The sequence below is a fragment of the Condylura cristata genome, unplaced genomic scaffold, assembly GCF_000260355.1.
Source record: "Condylura cristata isolate star-nosed mole 26May11 unplaced genomic scaffold, ConCri1.0 scaffold00039, whole genome shotgun sequence".
Taxonomy (NCBI): Eukaryota; Metazoa; Chordata; class Mammalia; order Eulipotyphla; family Talpidae; genus Condylura; species Condylura cristata.
Window position 1 is genome coordinate 3,338,695 of NW_004567140.1, and position 22,636 is coordinate 3,361,330.

The 22,636-nt window shown below is 48.3% G+C and overlaps 1 protein-coding gene across 1 annotated transcript in view; it reads left to right on the top strand.

Moving 5' to 3' along the window:
- The window catches only part of FTO (fat mass and obesity associated), a 345,767-nt gene that overhangs the window by 166,354 nt on the left and 156,777 nt on the right, over window positions 1–22,636 (top strand). The window contains exon 8 of the mRNA XM_012733198.1: window positions 13,488–13,612. Within this exon, the coding sequence (XP_012588652.1) occupies window positions 13,488–13,612 (125 nt within the window). The remainder of the gene's footprint in view (window positions 1–13,487; window positions 13,613–22,636) is intronic.

Below are 22,636 nucleotides of genomic sequence, written 5' to 3' on the forward strand. Positions count from 1 at the left end.
TGTTAAAACTTCCACCAGGGCTTTGGTTTGGATGTCACTGAAAGAGGGGTGGGCCGAAGGGGGGAGCCGATAGCTACAAAGGAGTGAATTCTAACAAAGAGCCTTTTCTGCTTCAGTTCTTGTGTAGAAAACATATGTTCAGTGATGCAGGATCAGTTGGGTAAAAGACACACTGTAGGGCCGCAGACAAAGGCCCGCGCTCTCCTGCATTCACGGCGCTTCCAAACAGATTCGCCCGTCTCTCTTGTTAGGGCGATCTGTCAGCTGGATCCTCTTGCAGTGTGATTTCTTTTTCCCGTTCCCTTTCAAAGACCTCCCCCGCCCCCGTCCTGCTCCCCCAATGTTTTACACTTCATATAATCCAGTGTGCATGACAGACCACTTCAGCCTTTGTGCCACCGATGTTTGGGGGGAGGAGGGAGCCGATCTGATGGAGATCTTGGGTAACTTTTCACTGGCCCGAGGATCAGAAGGTGCTAAGCCACTTTGAGGCCAAACATCATCAGTGGCTCAATTATTTAGCGCTTGGGGGAGCCGGCCATCCTTCACCTTCACTGAACAGCTAGGCTAGGGAACGGATGAGCGCAGCGAGTTTCTTGGCGGCTGGGAGTGGGGGGCTTGTGCATGTTGTGGGGGCGCTGGGAGAGCTCTGGCTTTCATTTGTAGAGTGAATCGAGTTGAGGAAAAGACAAAGCCACAGCAAGGCACTGCTGAGGTAACTGGGGAGTCAGCTGTCATTCTGGCGTGTGCTATCCGTCCGGTACCCGTAATTCACCATCTGGGGGTAGCCATTTTTGTCTCTTCATGGAAGGTTTGACAGGTGTGACTTTATTTACAGGTGTGGATGAGTCTTCAGAAACATCCTTTTACTCTTTTATTATGTATCATATTTCATACGGCAAATCCAACTTAGAATAGATGCTTTCTGTCACTCTGGATTGTGCCGGCACTACGGAAGTTTTATACATACTTCATTAGCCTTTTCCGTTGCGATGAACAGGGAGCTGGGAATGTACGAAATGAGCGTCCTCCTGCTTCCGTCACTGGTATGCGTGACTGTTGGGCGATTCACCTTGCTGGCCTCAGTCTTCCCACCTGCAGAACTGGAGCACCAGCCCCGTCACACTTCAGGCAGCTTAAAGTCATGGAGCAGAGCACACATCTGCAAGAGGACAGTCACCGAAGGCGCCACTGCGCTGGCGGAGATCCGTGTGCTTCCTCGTCACCGCCGTGCTGAGTTCAGAGCTCTTGCTTGTTGGTTTCCTAAAGTCTTGCTCCGTCTTGGTCTCTCGATGTTGATGAGTCAAGGCTGCTCGCCCTGGAAAACACCAGCCCGTTCCCGGGAAGGAGAGCTGTGGGGAGCTGCCGGGGATTTCCCACCGGTGCAAAGCTCGAAGTGGCTCGTTAGCCGTTTTAGCACACAGGCAATTACCGTCCCGCTAATGAATAGGCAGTCGAGTGGAATTCCCCCTCTAAGGTGTCTGCCGGTGGAAGGGTCCCCCCAACCCCCAGACTGCTCAGACATAAAACACTGGATAAATATTTTCTCATGAGAAGTGCCCACCAAGTTCCCCTGGCTGGCATATATTGGAACTGACCAAGGAAATCGCTGATGGTAGCTCCGATTTAGGTGCCATCACTTGAAAATCCTTGAAAGGAAAACATCGTGGCAATGTAGCCCTACTCCCCTCAGGCTGCAAGCAACAGTCTGCAAAGATCTGAGCACTGGACAGAGTGAGGAAACTGCCAGTGATAAGTTGGGGTGCAGTGGCATCTGCTGTGTCTCCCCGCCCCGGGGCACCCTGCCCAGGCGAAGCAGAACCGGGTAGCAGAATGCATGGACCCCCTTTCCTGCACCGGCTGGATTCATTCCAGGCCCATAGGTGGGAAGCGGAGGTGAGGCCAGAAGTGAGGTCTTTTTTCTGTCCTGTTTCTAAGAAAGTGAACGCGTCCAGAGCCCGCGTGTTCCCAGGCTCCCGCTGAGAGCGGTGGTGGGCTGCCCTCGCCGTCCGTGAATCAGCTTCATCCCCAGCCTGCGTGGACGGCGCCCGAGCGGAGACGCAGCCGAGCGAGAGGACCTCGCAGGCCGCTTGGCAAACAGAAGGAAAAAAGAACAATGATTCTGTAAATTCCATAAAGGTCAAAAAAAGGCTTTCAGTAAGTAGGCAGGGACTCGAAATCAAATTCCATTTCCTATCATAAGAAGCCCCTTGTTTTAGCCGCGGTAGTTAATGTACTGTATGTGAAAGATTTAAGACTAGTTGGAAAGCTTTGCTTCTGTTTTATTAGGCTGCTATTGAAAAGCCAACAGCGTAACTTCGACTAGGTGCTTTGAGATTTCTTAATGGGCTGTCAGGGGCAAGACACCAGGGCTGGTCTACACTCGCGCTTTCCTGTACATTAAAACAACAGGGGCCAGGCGATCGCATGGAGAAGTATGAATTACTTGATGCTTTCTCTGTTCCATATGGCCAGCCATGTCTTTGGCAATTAATCATGTGCAGAATCAGTCGAGTGCTCTCTGAAGCCCTGAAGTCAACATTTCGCTGTACCTGTGCCAGTGAGGGCAGTGGGGTTGTGAGCATAAATGGCAGGACCCGGGCTGTGGCACTAGGCCCCAACAGCTGGCTTCCATAAACACTTTTTCCCTCTTCCCCGTCTTTTCCTCCTTTTTATTTGCTTATTTCTTGCCTTCCACGACACACACACACACACACACACCCAGGCCGCTCTGCGCCGTGATCGGCAGGGCCCGTGTGGCGAAGGGCCTCTCCGGGCGCTGACACTGGGCGACGTGGGGGCACTTTCGGGGTGGCCGTTCCCAGCAGTCGCCCCGCGACTGCCCTCCCCCGAAAGTGCACGCGGCCAGGCAGGCAGTGGGGCCTCCGTGGCTTTCAGGGAGCCCCAGCTGACCTCCGTGCTGGTGGGTGGAGGAAAGTTGGGAGGCTCAGTGAAAGCGGTTCCCAGAGAAATGAGGTGCTCCTTTAAATTCGTGGCTGTGGGGTTTTAGGATTACAAAAAAAAAAAAAAAAAATCACTGTTCCTGTCTTCTGTGATCCTTTTGCCCCTGACTTTTTCTTCACACATTGCCGCTGATGATAGCAGTCAGGACAGACAGACATGGAGTATCTTGCGTGCTCCAAGCATCTGGTCCAACACTGTGCCATCGTGTCACTTCACAAGCGTGTGAGGCGTTACTGCATATGAGGACTCTGACCCCCGCGAGACCGGAATTCTTTCCTGACAGACACCCTGGGAGACTCCCCCCTCACTCCCTTAGCTCAATAATGTGAGATTCTGGGTCTCCCTGGTGGTGCAAGGGGTTAAGTCTCATCACTCTGAAGCTATTTGCAGCCACGGCAGCACGAGTTCTATCCCCGGCCAGGGAGTGAACCCCCAGGGCTCAGCAGACCTCTCCTGTCTCCCTGCTGCTCCCCTCAGCAGTGCATTTCAGTCCACCTGCCTGTTCTGCTCCCCACTCTGTCTCTGGGGAATCTGCTCACCCCCACGCCTCTAGCCCACACCCCAGTTCTTGTATGCATAAATAAATAAAATGAATTTTTCCAAAAAAATGACACGAGATTCATTGGGAGACTCTGCCGAGATTTCATTCGTGCCGAGTGGGTCTTTAAGAGGAATTGGCCGCTGCCTGGAGACCTCTGCTCTGGGCCCTCCTCTCAGGCCGCCCTGCTTATCTCCTGCTTCCTGGGTGAGGGGGAGGGCGAGGAGGGCTGAAGACAGCAGCTGTAAGTGGCCCAGAGACGTGGTCCCCAGCGGTGACTGGGTCTTATCTCTGAGCCCAGGTCATCCAGGATGTCTTTTCTCAAATTCAGGAAACAGGGGAAAGAAAGTTTTCACACCGTGTAAACATTAGCACCCCCAAAACCTCCTGCTCCCGACAGGGAGATAAAGCCGGCCCGAAAGGCCGAGAGGAATGTTTATTTGTTCTGCCGGGCTGTGGACCCAGGCTTGCTGGAAATCTCTGGTGGTGCCCAGTCCCGCTCTGCAAACGCGAAGGCGTCACTCAGCATTGCTCGGCGGAGGCCTCACAGAGGAGCCTCCCTGAGCTGACAACCGGTAAGTGAGGGGAGACCCCAGACCGACCTTTCTTTGATGGGATCGGGGCTATCTCAGTGGGTTCTGTGTCTTTCTTCTTTAAAACAGAAGGGGGGAGGGAGCGGGGGGGGGGAGCAAGAAAGAAAAAAATGTGTTCCTGGACTTTTGAAGAGAGGAGCCGGGGGTTGGGTTTTTGACAGTTCGTGGCAAACTGAGGTGAGGAAATAGCTTTCCCAGCTGATAACATCTTAGGCCATGTTTCTTCACAAGTGGAGCCTTTAGCTCATTATCAGTCAGAGCCTACCTTTGTAATTTGTGTGCGGGAGGGAAAAGGCAGCCCCAGCCGGGGCAGTCATGTGTAAGGGGAGCACTCAGGAAGGGCCTGCTCCCGCTGGCCAGCCGGGAATAGGGGTGGAATGAGGTGGGGATGAGGGCCGGGGCCCAGCGCCCGGGGCCTGGTGTGGACGGGCTTTTTTCAAATTGCAAAAACAAGAGTGTTTTTCTTCTTTTTAAAAATAACATAATAGTTTATTTTTACATCGCTTTGTGCATTTTTCCACCTCAGTGGTAATCCCCGTGGGCTTCCCATCACCAAATTCCCCATGTGCCATCACCATAGTCCCGTGCACTCCCCACCCCACTGTTTTTGATCCCATCCCCCACTCCACCCCCATAAAATGTCTCTGGTCTATAGCTGTTCATTATTATTGTTATTATTTTCTTGCCTGGTCCGTTATACTCCTGCTATGAGTGACACCATCCGGTATTTCTGGCTTATCCTACTAAGCATGATCCCTTCCAGCTCCATCCATGTTGCTGCAAAGGACATGTGCTGCTTTTTTTTTGGTTGCTGAGTAATATTCCATTGTGTATAGGTACCACATCTTTTTAATCCAGTCATCCACTTTTGGACATTTGGGCTGCTTCCATGTCTTTCCAATTGTAAATGCATTTTTCTTTTCTTTTCTTTTCTTTTTTTAAATGAACCCAGCCAGGAGGTGGCCGGCCGTTTTTTTTTGTGGAGAGCGGTGCATTTCCTCACACCATTTTCTCTGATTGTAAAATGGATGGATTAAACCTGAGTCTCAGAGTTAGGGATGATCTATCAGCAACGTGGCCCATATCAGAAAGGACCGAAAGAACGGAAGCCTTGCAGCCAATTATTAGGGAGGGATGAAGGTTCCTTTTAGACCTCTGATTTATTGAAAGTCCACTGCTGAGGGGAGCAGCGGGCGGGTCAGGAGAGGTCTGCCACGCCATGTGGTCACCTCCGGGGCAGGCGGGGATCGAACTCAAGTGGAAGTGGTTTCAGCTTCTTAGTGTTGTGCTTTAACCCGCTGCGCCACCAGGGAGGGCCGAGAAAGGCTTCTTTTAAATGTCGGAGCGGTGTTGCAAGTCCACAGGGATTGCGACTGAGATGAAAAAATATACAAAATGAAGACAGAGGTCAACTAGATATAAAATAAAAATCAGTAAATATAAAAAAAAAAAACAACGAATAAACATCGAGCGGCTCCTGTCTGAAGCGCGTGCGTAGCGCAGATAACGGGCATGGTACTCTGTGCACGTGGGTCACACACACTTCCCTGACCACAGCCCAGTGCTGCGAGTTATTGACAGTGAAACTAGATCCGACCAGCATTAGGCAAAGTGTTCAGTTTTCAGTGAGTAAATGCAGATAGACTTTGTCCAGGAGAGCTGTGAAACTTCAGCTGCTCTGAGTGTTCGTTTTTCTTTTATTCTTTGTCCATCTTTCTTTCTGCTTATAAATTTTTGCTTGCGTTTTATGCATGCTTTTGAGTCAGGCGAAACCAAGAGCCCTTAGGAAGGCTTGAGTCCTTACGATGCTGTGGGCTGCCAGAGTCCAAAAGAGTTTAACCTATTGAAATGGAGAAAGTGAGACTTCTTCCTGGGGCGGTAACACGACCTAGGTATAAGCTGTGTGATCCCAGTGCAGTGAAACTATATATTTTAGACCTAGCCACTCCAGAGAGGATTGGCTGTTCTTTGTACATGCCAAGGGACTGCACATACCTTTCCCGATGCTGTTGCTTAAAACTGCTTTTTCTCGGCTTTTGTCTTACGTTATCTTCGGGAATAGTTGGAATCAAACCAAAGCTTGTTTGCAAATTGTTTTTGATTGTAAATAGTGTTCTCTGGCTTGAATACTCACCAGATTGGCCAGTCATGTTCTGGGGTGTCACTGGGTTTCGTTTTTTTAATAAGCATTTGTCAGGGACCTACTTTCATGAGCTGGTGCCATCACAGGTACCTTGTAGGGTATAAGAAGAAGTGGACATGGACCCATGCGTTCAAATAGCACTTAACAGCCTGGAGTGGACACAGCTTATGAATGAGCCAGAGCAACGGGTCATGACATGGTTTGTGAATTGCTGGGGGTTGGGAGGCCCAAGAAGGAATGATCCTTAATTCAGTAGAAGGATGGGAGTCAGGGAACATGACACAGAAGAGGTGTTTTTGGAGATGTTTCTCGAAGAGTTATTAGCTTCTGGTAAGTTGCACCACCAGGGCCAAGTAAATGTACACAGCTATGTATTTTCAACGAGGTATAATTAATTTTATAGGAAATAGGAGACAAAATATGAGAAACCAGCAGCACCTACATTAAGAAACTATTTTTGGGGGGCCAAGAGAAGGGTTTGGGCTGTTAACATACTATATATTTTTTATTTCAAATGCCAGTAACTGAAGTATAGTTGGACAGAACTGCGTAGGTTAGTGGGGTTTTGAAGGTTCCTATCTCCTGTGAGCCTGAGATTCCACCTGGAAACCTTCAGGCTTCAGAAAGACAGCTGACAACACTGCTGTAGGTGTTGCTGAGTTGGACTTTCAGCGGAAGGAAGTCACATGTCCAGGTGTGCACTTTTGAAATATCACTCATGTTGCTGGAATGTTCTTGAAATGGGTGAGAATGACACAGAAAGCCTAGTTTGGAGGCCGTTTCATGGTCCTTTCCTGAGCCGATGGCAGTGGGGAGAGGTAAGTTTGAGTCCTGTTGAATGGAGCTCAAGGGCAGGATGTAGTGTTTAGGCAGAGGGCAAGCAGGCCAGGGGAGACTAGACTGATTGCTGGGGGGCTAGTTGGGGTGATGCATTGGTAGTGGTGTTTCTCTGGGGAGACACGGGTGCAATAGCAGCTTGATAAGGGAGCTAGAGATTGCACAGCACAAATAGTCTGTCCACATGGCCTGTGGGTAAGTTGGGCTTGAGGTGCCCTATTTGAGGCTCGTGGCTAAAAAGAACAAACCAGTTGGTTGCTCTCTGGGGCTTGCGCTCAGCAGAGTGATCTCCTCGAAGGTGGATGTCTCTTGTCTACAGGGTCCCTGACAACCATGGTGGCGTAGATCACCCATCCACAGAGATGGTGCATGGAAGAGACGAGAGCCAAGAGCCCTGGACTGATGATCAGAATTGAGGGGTCTTCGAATGAGGAGCCTAAGGAAGGATAGGGCTACTGCTGTGTCACAGCCTTACAAAGAGGAGTGTCCATGAACGAAGAGTAATCAGGGCAAATGAGGACTCACTATTGGAAGGAAAAAGCAAACTCATCTTTCTACCTCTAGTGAGGCACCAAAGCATGAACCCTTGTTCCTGCGACTTGTGGGAGTTTCATGGTTGCAGTTGCTTTGTGGTTGACTGATTTCCGTTGAAAAGTTTTCATTTTAAGGAATAGAGACTCTCAGGAATCATTTTGTTAAATTCACAACGTGATCCAGGGTTGATTTGTGAGTTTAAGATGAAACTGCACAGGAATAACCATCGTGGGATATGAAGGGCAGCCGGCTCATCCTCACACGGACCCAGAAGAGGTTGCGCTGTCATATCCATTTTGCTGCTGTGGAAGGGCCCACAGTTTGGAGGCAACAGCTGGGGATTTGAACTGCCAGCATCCTTAAGAATCTTCTTGGAAACTTTCCTGATAGACCAGCATTTTCTTAGATTTCTGTTGAAAAAGAATTACTGATGAAATGAAATTCAGCCCCTAGAGTGTGACTCCTAAACCTGTTTTGCTTCCCCCATATTTGAAGGGTCGGGAAAGGAGACCGTGCTTTTGGTAACAGGGCACTGGTTGAAAATTAGTGCTTCTTTGAAGACAGTTCTGCATTATTACTCATGGGAACATGGGCCATTCACCTCCCCTATGTTAAGTCAACCCTTGAGGAGACACCACAATTCTAAGGAGAAAAATATTAATAGCACTGCTAATCAGTTGCCTTGTAAAAAGAATGTTCTTTGGTCTGCTGACGTTTTATTCTGTGCAGTGATTTTTTATGCTAAATTTTATGACATACTGGATTCGATAGTATGTGTACTTAATGACCAGTCTAAATTTAGCAACCTTTTCTAATATCTTTGAAAATACTTTTTGTAAGAGAAAGGGGTACAGGCCAGAGGTGCAGGGGGGTTGAGAGGATTCACCAAGGACAGAGTGGGGAGCAGAACAGGCAGATCTACTGAATCCACTGCTGAGGGGAGCAGCGTGGAGACAGGAGAGGTCTGCTGTGCCCTGTGGGTCCCTCCCTGGCCGGGGATCGAACTCCTGCTGCAGTGACAGCAGATAGCTTCATAGTGCTGTGCTTTAAAACCCCTCGAGTCATGAGGGAGACCCTATGACTAGACTTTTACTAGCTGTTTCCTAGATATAGTTATGTCTATTGTCGACTCTCTTGGATATAGAGTTTTAACTTGTATAAACTCACTGCACCAACACCAAGTTAGAGTACAGCATAGTGTTTTTATTCCAGAAAATCCCCTCCTGCTACCTGGGTGATGAACCCTTTTCCACCCTAATCTCTCAGGCACTACTTTATTCTTGTCCCTGAGATTCTTCGTTCCGGTGTTCACTCTCCAGAGGCTGGTGTCCTGCATTCAGCACTGTGCCTTTGTGTTTAAGCCATGTGGTCAGTTGCATGCTCACCACTTCTTATGACTATTCATTTTTTTATATACATACACATATATATTTGCATCCACATCATTGATCACTTTGTACAGTGTGTGCCTTCTCTCGGATGGAGCCCCTGTAACAATCCCACCACCCACTCACCCGTCACCTATCATCATAGTTCCTTGTGCTCTCCCTCCCCTGTTTTGATCCCTCTCCCTCCCCTGCAGAATGTCTCTGATTTATAGCTGCCTGCTAATTTTGTTTATTTATTGTTGTTGTTTTTTCCCGATGCCTTATTTGGCTCCCCTGTATTCCTCCTATAAGTGAAACCTTCTGATATTTTTCTTTTTCCTTCTGGCTTATTTCACTGAGCGTCCTTCCTTCCAGCTCTGTCCATGTTGCTACAAATGGCATGAGTTTATCTTTTTGACTGCTGAATAGTATTCCATCGTGTATATAGACCAGATCTTCTTGATGCAGTCTTCTTATTTTTTGAGCCTTGGGGTCGCTTCCATAGCATGCCTATGGCAAATAGTGCTGCAGTACACATAGGGATGCACCCCTTTTTATTGCTGAGTCGTACTCCCTTGTGTGGATGTACCACAGGGTGCACCTCCATTTATCCTTTGAAGGACACTGAGGTTGTCTCCAGTTTGAGGCAGCTATAAATAAAGTTTCTATAAAGCTTGTGTACATGTTTTCGGGTAAACATAGTTTTTATTTCTTCAGCTAAGTTTCTAGGAATGGAATGGCAACGTCATACATTAAGTGTGTGTGTGTGTGTAACTTTAGGAGAAACTGCCAGACTATTTACCAGAAGGGTAACATTTTGCATGCCCACCAGCAATGTATACACGTTATTTTTAAACAAAAACTTTAAAATTTATTTTTAAATACCTGAATGCTATTTTAAGTGTACTTGGGTTGAAGTCGCAAATTGAGCAAGTGTTGCAGCGCTGTGGGGCTTCGAGGAGATGCCTGAGGCAAAGGGAGGCTCCAGCTCCTCCATCCAAGTAGCAAGGAGACTGTGTACCTTAGTAGTGTGTGTATGTTTCCCTCATAAGAAGACGCCAGGGAGGAAAGACGTCTACCTGAGAAGAATACCATGGCATCTGGGCTGTGCATGGGGAGCTGGGCCACTATGGTCTCGGGGCGACGCTTGAGGGTGCTGTGCACCCGGTGAGCACTGTCCCGAGAAAGGGGTACCCTCTTCAGCTCCCTTTTCAGTCCATGCGTGATGATGTTAAGGAGGTTACGACCAAACTAAAAGTGGGTCAGCTTAAAGAAAAATAGTAAAGATGATGTATCCTCTATGCACATCTGGCAAGGACCGTGTGCTAGAAAGCCTGAGTCTAGCGATTCAGAGACCTGCTGGCGAATCCTCTGAAGTGAGGCCTCCCTGGTGAAGCACACAGCTCCTGTCGTTTATTTTATGAGATTATAAGTTTACATAACGGTGTCTAACTGAGGTGTCCCGCTAATTTTCAATTTATGTTTATATATGTGACTGCTGTTTTAAATGCTCTGGGGTGAGCTGGGCAAACTAAATAAGTGTGATTTGGCATCCCACGGGCGGATGGCCCAGTGCCGTGGGCCACATCAACATGGGTGACAAAGATCAGGTTCCTCCCTGTCCTTTTCTTGGTTAGTGCTCGTCTTTTTATCTCACATTCTTCACTGTGGAGATACAATGTCCTATCTGTTGTGTTTACATTCGAGTTTTTCCTCGCAAGCCACGGAAGCCCATCCTGGTAAGTTTGAACCAAGTCAGGCTTCATTGCAAGGATCTTAGGTAACCTAAAGTATCAAAGGAAAGAGAATGACATGGACTCAGAAAGCTCAGTAAACTCTCAGAAATACTCTGAGGACCTGAGTGAGAACGAAGGACGTTGACAGGTGGCTCCAGTTTTTTTCTTTCTTTGTTATTCTTCTTCAGAGACTGAGGTTTTGAAAGACAGAACCAAGTTGACCTGACCTGCCTCTTTGATGGATGGAGCGGGATAACTTTGGTTGACAGTTCCTCTATGAGGACAGATAATAAAAGACTTCCCCAAGGAGGGGTCTGGGTGCTGTTTATAGAGAAAGGGGCACTGGCAAAGCTTGGAAGGCAACCAGAACCACATCATCACTCTAACTCTTCTCAAGATGGTTAAGAAGATACCAGGTGCACATTGTCAAATGCCCTAGAGGATTTCAAGATACGCGACAACCGTGTGGTGAGCGTGTTGAGTAAATGAATGTGTGATGTCTCTTAGATAAGGAATACACTGAGTGAGGAGGACATGGAGAGTGACTATCCCGTTTCTTTCTATTTTAAATAAAATGTGGAGGATAAACCATCACATGGAATTCCAGGGGTACAGCTTCACCCCGACTTGTGCACATCCCTCGTCACCACCGGAGCCTCAATGCCACCATCGCCTTTCTCCTCTGCCCCTTCCTCCCTTCTCCCCGCCCCGCCCCCGCCCCTCTGGGAACCAGCGTATTTTCCACAGTCTCGGCGTTATTATTGTTGTGTCCCGCCAGTGTGTTTTCACTGGGTATTTCTACTCCACAAGTGAAGGAGACCCGACAGTTCCCGGCTCCCACTTTCTGCCTGACTTCACTTAGCAAAATTATCTCAAGTTCCCTTTATATTGGTGCAAAGGAACAATTTCATCTTATTTTGAATAGCTGAGTAGTATTCCATCGAGTGTCTATCCCGGCGTTTATTCCCCTCGAGTATATCTCCCCCAGTTTCTCCATCTGCTCTTCCGCCAGTGGACATTTAGCTTTGCTTCCACGTCTCGCTGGTTGGAAGAACGCTGCTGCCCACACAGGGGCGCGGAAGCTTTTCAGTTTGTGCTTTCATGTTCTTCAGATAAATGCTCAGAAGAATAATTTCATGTGTTCCAGTGAGGGCCTGGGGGATTTTCTCGCACAGGGTGGTGGTGGTGGTGCGTCCCCTTGGGGTGTCCTCCTGACGTCCTCCCCAGCGCCCTGCATCTGGCCAGTCCTCTTGTCTCCGTCTTCTCCCTTCTTCCCCAATGCAGTGGCCACTTATGCTTGGACTCCTTGTGCTTCCCTGACGGTGCTGGCAGCCCCCCGCCTGCCCACATGGTGCTCGTGTCTGCAGGCTGACAACTGGGGGGGGGGTCTTGCGCTGCAGCTGTTGGGTGGACAGTGGGCACCGTAGACCTGTTGCTGGACTTCTTGATGTGCTGCTGTGTGACCACCATGAGTGCCCCTCGTGACTGGGAAGCCACAGTGGGGTGGGAGGTTGTGCATCCACAAGGGTTGGGGCCCCCCAATTCCATCGCCCAGGTTGCACTGGGCCAGGTGCGCGCCCCTCCCCCCCCCGTACAGTCCCCCTGGTCTCCACAGCAGCTCACAGCCCTTTTCCCCAGTCGGAAGCATGTCTGTGCGTCAGTCCCAACTTCATTGCTACTAGCAGTGGCTTTGGTGATGAAGTCTTCAAAGAAACCTCACGCACACTAAATGAGAAACATGTATGAATTCCAAAGGTTTCTGGGCCAGTTACACAAAGATAAGTCCATGTGATGGAAAGTTCTCTGATGAAAACTCAGAAGGTGTTTATTTGCTAACCCGATTTTCAAGGACCCGTGGAATACCTTCCCTGTTTTTCTGAATTATTGTTCGTGTTTAGAATACACGCGTGTAGAAAGAGCACTCAATGGCGAGTCGGAGATAAAGTCGTCCCAAGCTGAGACTTGAGGTCGTGCGGCTTTGGGGCATGAGCAGGTGTGAACGCTGTGCTACCTACAGCCCCTTCCGAGGGCTGGAGAGAGGCTGTCGGGGCTCCGTGCTCACCCCCGAACCTCATTTCTCTTAAGTGCCATTGTCTCAGCCATGCAATAGGTCATTCTCCCTCAGATCGCTAGTGTACTGTCTCTAAGAGCCTCTGAAACTTATTTGAATTGTATAGTGGATTTTTTAAGCTGGGAAGATTTTCCTTGAGATCAAACGCTCCATTTTGATGTTTGTGCTCTCTGCCTTTCTGTCTGAGCGAGCTCTTGATTTGCAACAAGCAAGGAAAACGAACCTAGAGAAAAGAGAAAAAGAAAAGCTGCTGGCGTGGCTTGAAATAGAAATTAATGATTCAAATAAGGGAAGCCGTGCTGGGTGGCAGGAAGTGGGGAGAGTCAGAGACTGTGCTTTTTAAAAAGGAAAAACAAACAACTCCCAGTAAAGTGGACGTGAAAATCATTTCTAATAATAGCTCGTGGTAGGCAATTCCTAGGAAAAAAATCATTGGTGTGCTGAGAAAATGAGAGCGAGAATGTCCAGCATCTTGATGTGTTACTTAAGGCAATGGGGCCTCGGTGCTTACCTTCTGTGCCGTGTACATTGATTAAATACAAAATATATGCTGGCCATTTTTGACCATCATTTACTGTATTGATTTGTTAGCAGTGGAACTGTAATAAAAAAGCCATTGATTTACTGTCCTTATTTGCTTATGGGCTTTTTTTATTATTAATTTTCCCCCTTTTCTTTCTCTTTTCTTGGATCATTTCTTCTAGACAAATGCCGTGCTGCAGGAAGTTCGACGAGAGGGCCTCCCAGCAGGGCAGAGGAGGGACATGGTGTCTGTCATCCTCGCCTCGCTCACCACACGCCAGAACCTGAGGACAGAGTGGCGAGCCAGGTCAGTCGTGTTAGGCAGCCCTGGGCTAAGAGGCCCTTGCGGGCGGATGGCCTCATCCCACTGCCTCGACGGGCCATGAAACATAAGCCAGCCACAGATACTGCCAGCCCAAGGGTGTCCACATAAATTGTAATTATTCGCGCGGTAGCTTCATGTAGGTGGTAGATCCGCAATACAGCATTTGGCATAAATGCCTGCATCTTGCATAGAATATGCTGTAAATTCGCTGTAAGTTCCTGGTGCTCAGAACTCCCTTTATCAACCGTCGGAAAGACGACTGCTGTCATTTCGTTAGGTCTCAGGACCCCACATACTGCTCTCTGCTCACTCCATGAGAGCTGAGTGCTTGGAAGTGGTCTTCTTCCACACCCCGTGTTTAGAATTGACCAAGGAGGACTTCCTTTGGCTTCCACTACTCCCCTCACACACAGACTTCCCAGGGGCTAGAGCATCTACACATCTCTGCTTCCCCAAACTTGATGGCTGTCCACTGGCCAGAGTGTGATCCTGCCCTTACTTGAAAGAATGTTCGGTGGGTGAAGGTCTGGAAGTCATTCAAATGCTCAAACGTTAGGGTTCTCCTCTAGGCTGGGAGTTGGTCAAAATGGCTGAATGATCACCTGTCTCTAAGCAAGTGGGAGCGGCATCAAGTATGTTATGCTGTGTTTTGGCTCAGTGTTAGTGGGTGCTAAACACTCTCTGTGCCTGGAAGTCAAGAGCAGTTATTGATAGCTGTGATATTCTCCAAGTGAATCTACAATAATGGATGGCTTTATTAGTAACTGGGACCCTGAAAGTAGATTTGTCATACGAAGCTGAAGGTGAGCATGGCCCAAGAAAGATGGGGCAGTTGAGAGCTCGGAGCCTCCCTGCTGAGAGGCCTAGGAAAGCAGCTTTCCCAGGGTTGGGTATTATCCCTAAATTCGGACTGCCATTGCAACAATCATTTTTAAACGTCTTGTGGTAATTCTCTCCCTCTGCACTGTTGAAGTAGTATGGCCAGAGTCAGGACACTCTCCACTATGGGAGTGAAATGATTTCATTTCAGTCTCAATAATTAATTTAGCAAGTTTCCTTTGGCTTACATTTTAAGTATGTATATTCATTAAAGTGTGCATATTTTATCCGATCATGCAGTATCCACATGGGGGCACCGAGAGATTTCTCACTCTCTCTGTTTGACCTTTTATAGCTCCGTGATTCTTATTAAATGAGAGGAGAAAGAATTCCCCGGGGTTCTGTTTCGTACCCCCTCACCCCTGCCAAGACAGCAGGGCTCAGGAAGCCGGGGTTGAGGGCAGGTGTCTGCCACTGAGTGCCTGTGGGGTGTTCGCGGTCACTCCCAATACACCAGTCACCGCCGACATGGCCAGAACGGCCTGTTTCAAAGGAGTCTGGGTTGGGCCGTTCTGGCCCTTGCCGCTAACCGTTTAATCAGGAGCTGGAGCCAGTGTTGAAGTTGATGTAGTCTAGCATCTGAAACAAAACTTCGCTAGCCCTTTGTGGCAGGGGAGGAGAGAAGAAAGACCTTAGCAGCTGACACTGTGCAGATCCCCTTCAAACTAAACACCTGAAGGAAAGTTTCGCGAGGGTGGTGTCTGGCAAGCTCGGCGTCCTCCGAGTGTTAAGTCACGGTCCTCCTTCCTCCGTCCCTCCACCCCACTGGCGGTCCCCACTCTGGTGTCCTGCCGAAAAGCTCATTCACAGGATCCGGATAAACAGCCTGTCACCATGCACCTTCCTCTTCCTCGTCAAAGCTTCCTCCGGCGGGTGGGTGGGGCACTGTCTCGAGTGGCCATCAGGAGCCCGTTGGAGAAGCCAGATAGCAGCCCCCAGCTCCTGCTCCTGGACAGGGGCCTGCTGTGCGTGCGCGAGGAGAAATGTGCTGTGACAGAAAATAATTAGCACTTGCCAGAGGCCAAGCACTAGGTTCTAGTGTTTTACTTCCATCAAAGCCATCGGGGCAGCAGTTAGATTAGATAATAGAAATTTTTTCCCCCGAAAGTTAAATACAGACGACTCTAATTACCTTCGGCTGCTCGTTAGAGGAGGGGTTATGAATCAGCGCACCTTCTAGAAAGGGAGGCTCACCGGGGCTCCGCAGCTGGTGACTGCAGCCTGAGTGTGTTGTCATAAGGGGTCCCCCCCCCCAACCCCTCCAGGAGGCTGGTTTGCGGTGAGACCCAGGAGACTACCAGGGAGATGTGAGGGAGAATGTTCCAGCAAGGCTTGTAAGTTGGTTTTAAAATATCTGCCGTCTCTCAGCCCAGGAGCTGAGCCATTGTTTGGGGGGGAGGGGGGCTCACCAAAGTCTCCTAAACCAAAAGCATATGTTCCTGTAACTTTGCGTTTGGAGGGACGTGTCAACTCTGTGCGGCTTGGGTAACCGAGTTTGTCACAGTATCACACAACTCCGCGAGGCAGAGGCCCATCCGAGGGCTGCGGGCTTCCTTCCCCAAGCCCGGTAATCCCATAAACAGCCCTCTCCAAATAGGCTTATTAGGGCTGTCTATTCACTCCCCAGAGCTGAATGATCCACAGTACACCAGGAGGAGCTGTGTGAATGCGGGCTAAGTGTTAACAGAAGTGGTACAGAATTTCTGGAGATTTGGCTTTGTTTATACAGTCGCTCTGCCTGATGGACAGCTTGTTATAGCTTTTAAAGAACTGGGCAAGCCCTCCGCTCTGACCCCTTCTTGACCTCTGCTGCCCAGGGGTCAGTCTGCAGCTAATAAACTCCCAGGTTCTTAGGGTTTACTGTAGGAAAAGGCAGAAAAAGAGCAGCTGCAAAGATGGGTGTCCCAGGATACGCCACTTTACGGTCACTCTCTGATAATGAAAATGATTACCAAATTATATGGAAGTTTAACTGCAATAGTGAGCGAGAGGAGGGTGGAGCCCAGCGTATTAGGTTTGATAAATGAACTGTGAAGAGGCCCATCTGGCTCTCAACATCTTTTCTCCCCCTCTTTCCCTACCAAGGGGAAACATTTTAAAATAACAGCAGTACATATAGGCTCAATGACCCATGCAAGGAGCTGGAATGGATTAAGATTTAATGGTGACAGTGGAAAAAAATTATCATTTCAAAAGTGCACCAAAGAAAAGGTACAGTCCAGAGTCCAGGCCCGAGTTGTTTTTCTAAATAAATATAGTAAAAATCAGTGCCTTTGTGTATTTTACATAAATCCCCAGCGTCTCTTCTAGATGGCTGAAAAATCTGAGGGTGTGTTTATTATGGAATAATTATTTGTAGTCAGTGTGAAGAAAAGAATGGGCTTCCTTTGCCTTGAACACATCAGGCTGAAAATTAAATATTTTATTTCTGCCGGCTTCTCAGCTGAGAATGTAGGGAAATCGAGTGTTGAAAAGATGCTTTTCAAAGAAGTCGTGAGCCGTTTCAGCATCTGGCTGGTAACTGCTGGGCAGTTTTTGGGGACTGTTCATGTGCTTCTTACACACTGTTATTCATTCTTGCTCCAATTTGGTGGTTTCTCCGTAAATATGAGAAGACAGCACATAGAACGCTAATTGAGAGTCTGTGTCTGTTCCTCCATCTCTTTGTCAGGGAAGCGTCACAGCGATGCTAATTATTGCCAGCAATGGGTAGGTCACGAGCTGTGTGTCCACTCACTGTTAATGGGTAAAAGTAATCTCTTTAATTTCCCAATTTCCCGGGGACAGGGAGAATCAGCTTTTCGAGCAGTGACGTTGGAGTTTCAAAGCTCTGAAGTCAGGGCCTCCTGTGACCCTGCTTTGTGAAATAGGATCCATGTTAGCCATCATACACTTTCTGTTTTTGTCTACCTACTGTATGAAAAGTCTGTGTGCTGTGCGGAGCATAAGGTAGAAGGTGCCCGGAATCGAGTTTAGAAATGATCCACGCATGAGAATTTAGCAAGCTCCCCGTGGGGGCAATGAGGAGCCTGATGGAGAACCCTGTTCCCACAGCAGAGCAGCAAACTGCGCTCTGGACTCAGAGGAGAGTGTTTAACTGTAGATGTCTGAAGACTAGAACTGCTACGATATTGAAAACCCTTATATTGACTTATATTGTCTAAGCAGCACAACCCTCACCCAAACAACAGTTCTATTTGAAAAGGAAATAAAAGGTTTCTAAACAGTACCCACGTTAGCATATTTTTCATCTGTGGTTTGGTTTGACTGTGAATGTCCACGGGGATTTGCAGTGGGCAGAGAGCTGGGTGAAGGATGATGCAGGGAGCCAAGGGACACTCGCCGTGAGATCAACTGTGCTTTTTAACTTTCAAGCATTGCCTCTAAAACTTGTGCTAAGTATGGTGCGAATAGAAAAATGAAGGCAAAAGTCAGGCTGTTAAGATTTTTAAAAATTGAGATATAATGCACACCGCATGACATGACGTGAATCACTTAAAAATGTGCCGTTGAGGGATTTTTTTAAAGCATATTCACAAGATTGCGCAGCCATCAGCACTGTTTCTAGAGCATTTTCATCCCCCCAGATGTTAACGGCTATTTTCACTTATGCCTTTTCCCCATGTCCGTACTTACTTTTTTTCTGTATAGATTTGTCTATGTTGAACAGTTTCTGGAAATGGAGTCATACAACAGATGACCTTCTTTGTATTTAGGGAAATGTTTTCAAGGTTGAGCTGTGTTATAGCATAAAAGCACTTCACTCCTTTTCACAACCAAATATTATTCCACTGTGTGGACATACCACGTTTTGTTTATCTGATTATCGTTTGATGACCATTTGGGTTGTTTGGCCTTTTGATAGTAGGAAAATGCTGCATGTACAAGTTTCCGAGTAGTGAATCTTCCACTTCTTTGCATTATTTATCAAAGAATGCAATACCTGGGTCGTGTTTAACTTGCTGAGGAACACCAGCCTTTTCAACATCTGCTGTACTATTTTTTATTTCTACACAAAGCTTCCAGTTTTTCCATAATCTTGCCAAAATTTGTTATGTGTTCCCCCTCTTTTTTTTTTTAATTATAAACATCCCACTAACATGATTTACATGATGGTTTGATTTGCATTTCCCTGATGACTAGTGACATTTAACAACTTTTCATGTGTATCTTTGAGACCATTAATTTTTTTTTTTATTGGGAGAATTAAAAACATGGTGGACCCTTAAGGACTTACCCTTCCGGCCAGTGGATTAGTCAAGAGCCTGCTTGGGGTCTCTGGCCTATTCCACAGGAAGCCTTTGTGTGAGGGCAGCTTGACTGTAGGCGGCCCTGGCCCTTTATTTACTCTTGTGTAGCCTGGTTTGTTTCCCGAGTCCTTGCTTGTTTCCTGTACTGCTCTCTTATAACACCCATGTGCATCTCTCACCGTGTAGGACTGCAAGCTCATTAACTGAAAACTCTTGTTCCTGACTCCGCACTTCTATGCTCAAGTACTGTATTTCCACAATGAGCAACTTCATGTGGGTTCAAGGAGCCTTCAAATGGAGCTGAGAGTAGTCTAAGAACACGTCTATCGCAAAAAGCTACGTATGTCCAAGTAAAAGGAATTCTCCATCTCTAGATGGTTGTATGCACATCTTCTTCAGAGAGGGTTTTGGTGACTGAAAAAGCTGCCAATTTAACTTTTTTTTTTTTCTGTACAAGCTAACAACCACCTTATTACCCATCTTCTCACCACAGTCCCCACTGTTACCACTTACCAAAGTCTATTCCTTTAAAGCAGATGTTGTGCTTTTCTAAGCAAATCAACTGTGCTTGGGCACAGTTCGTGCAAATAACTTGCATGCATCTACCTGGTTCTAGTGTTTTGAGGCCTTTTCCAAGGTTATCTCAACTCTCCATTGGCCTCCGGCAGGCCTGAATTGTGCTCAAAACTCACAAGTTGACCTCCACCAGTTTCACAATTAACTGTTCCTTATTAATTGCTTGTTTTGTACAAGTAGATGAGCTAGGTGCTGTGAGGACCCTTGAGATGAGCACAAAGCTTCAGCTCTGTAATGACCTGGAGCTGGACGCAGAGGGAAGAGGGGAAGGTTAGTAAGAACACAGGGATCGGAGTACAGAGCTTTACCCTTTTGTGTTTGGGAGACACATCATGGATGAGCTGCCCCAAGGGGACGTCTGGGTTGGTAGGAGCTCATGAGAAGGGATCACGTGATTCCACGGTTACACTTTGGAGAATGGAAACCTCATGAGAGCAGGGTATCTGTTTATCAGCTGTAAAACCTACACCCTAGATTTTTGTAGTGTCAGTTGTCTCCTGCGTCAGAATAATACCCCTCAGGAGCAGGAGTCTCTCCTTTTCTCCACGTATCTCCCTCACCTGCAACAGTGCCCAGAGCTCAGATTTCCTCAGTCGTCACTGAATGAAACAGCTTTCCTCTCACCCCATTCCTGTATTTGCAAGTCACCTTTGTTTATTCTTCGTTTGGAAGAGGAATGGCCATTTGCAATCCTGTGGTGTTGTTTGGGCCAGAGATGGAAGCTTTGAGGTTGTAGTTAAGGAGAGATCTCCAATCCGCAATGTTCTGGTGTTCCAGTGGCAAGAATGCCCCACCGCCCTTGTGTCCTCCACGAGGCAGGGAGGTTGCCTCGTGTGAGGGCGACTCCAGGCTACATGGAGAAGAGCCTAGAAGTGAACACTGGGGGACTGGGCTGGGGCCAGGAGGCAAAGGCGAGGTCTCATCTCCTATCCTCGCCCTTTGAGGATGAGAAACCCAGCTGGGCGAGGAAAGAGAGAACAGTGTGTGTCCCTCCCCGACCCCCTGGCAGTTCTCTGAATGAGGGCCTGTTTCTCAGCTCAGGAGGGCAGAGCTGAGCCTAAACGTGAGGTCCAGTCCGCCTGCCATTGTTTTGGGGCAGCTGTTTCGTGGCCGGCTACCTGCTCACCCGCTGATGGGATCTGTGGGCATGAGCATTGGTCTTGGGGACTTGACATTTGGACCAAGATCAGTTTTCTGCCTTACGGAGTTGTGGTCACACAATGTGAAACCACCAGTCCCTAGAATGGGCCGGGGGGCGGGGGATGAGGCTGATGTCATTGTCTTCTGAGACAACACGTGGCGCCATCATCAGACTTTGTTAGCAGCTGCCATCCACACTGGAGGAGCAGGGCTTATTCCGGCAGAGCGGCGGGGGCACCTGGTAGCCACTGCAGCCCGCTGGGTTTGTCTGTGGGCTGGACGTAGGCATGAGGACTGAGCAGAGACTCTAGGGAGAAGCGGGAGCACACTGGGCCACCAGTTGCCATCGTGTCTTCGGTTTTGAATACATCTGCCCCGTCTTTGGCTGCCCTCAGCCAAAGAATGTCCTTCGTGTCTCTGAACCAGATGACTCCATAAAACCTGATAACTCCATAAAACCTGCTCATAAATGTGTAGGGATTGAGACATTGTATAAATTGGAGCAAGGATTAAATGAGTCTACAGGCAGGTTACTTTTTTTGATACAGCAACTTATCTAAGAAGGCAAGTGTTGTTAATGTTATTACATTGTTACTAGCATCATTTGAACAGTTTTATGGGAGAGCAAGTCCATTGACTTCTGCGCATCTTATTTATAAAATCACCATGCCGGCTTTAGTCTGAGCGCTGCTTCTGGTTGGTTTGTGGCTGTGATTAGTTGCTGGCTGTTTCCTTTTAAAGAAAGCATTGATTACTTCATTTACTCATCCAACAAATATTTATTAAATGCCTGCAACTTGCCAAGTGTTGTTCCAAGTCCTGGAAATGCAGCCATGGACAGAAGTGATGAAAATTCTTCTCCCATGGAGCTTATAGTCTAGTAGACCGACAAGCCCGTTTTTCCGAATGATACTCTGAACGTTTAACAACAACAACAACAAATTGCTCATAGCCGCCATGTCTCACACAGTGGTCGGCAGCCAGCTGAACTCAAACAAAACCATTCCATTGAGATGAAGATGTGGCATTTTCTTTTCTGCTCTTGGTGATGAAGTGGTCACTTAGTATAAAGCATGCAGTTTACTTCTCAGGCGTCATGTTGGTGAGAGTCACGGGACACGGTGCTGGCAGGAACGTCACCCGGTACCGGGTCACACACTGGTCAACCGTCACCCTGGTTCCCTGCGACTTTTCAAAAAAAACGGTGTCACCGTAAAGGTCTGTACTTTAAGGAAGGCTTAAATTCAGGCCAGGTGACATTCACAATGCCGCTGCCTGTCTCAGAAGCCCCTCAGAGGGGCTTCACGTCATAGCACCCAAGCACTAATAAGGGGTGCTTACCGTTACTGAGAGTGCGCTGTCAATCATGCATGGATTGAGCAGGTAGTGTCTACCTGGTGCCTGGCACCACCGAAGACCCCCGAGGTCACAGAGCTGAGGGACACTCGGCCAGTGGAGAGATGTGCTCCATTGTTGCTGCTGAGCAGCCCCAATGAGAAGCGGCGGCCTGACTCTGGATCCTCACCCGCAGGCTTGAAAGGGTCGCGTCACGGGGCTTAACCGCAGCTACACACAAAGAGGTTAGTAGAGGGTCTGTTTACAGATGGGGAAATACAGACGAGGAGAGGAATAACCCAGGGAGAAAGAGAGAAAGAAACCGGTGGATCCATCCTACCAGTCCTGCTGAGCTGGGACCCCGCTAGCAAAAAAGCACAGACCCCCACGGCCCACGTGTCTGGTCATCACCAGGCCTGCCCGCTTATCTCCACCCTCGGTTCCCAGCACCCTGCCTTCGGTGATGATGACATCATGGGGTTCGTAGAACTGAGTGTCTTGGATCTCTTTGGCCTGGAGTGGGCGTGAGGTCCATAAGCTTATCTGCGGAGTTTGTTCAGGACATCCATTTTCTCCTGACTTTATAAAAATTGCTCTGGGAGAAACTAAGTCAGGATTCTGTGGAAACTCTTGTTCCTGGGAGAAAGAGGGTCCTGCTTATGTGACCCTCATTACCTGTGCAGAGCGGGGAGGCTCCCCTACATTGCCTCGGCCTCAGTGAGGTGGTAGCTCTTTGTCTTCCAGGGTAAATGAGGAGTAGGGGAGGCATGTGCAGTGATCATGGGTCACGCGTCCAATCTGCACTCCATCTCTCCGGAGGGGTCAG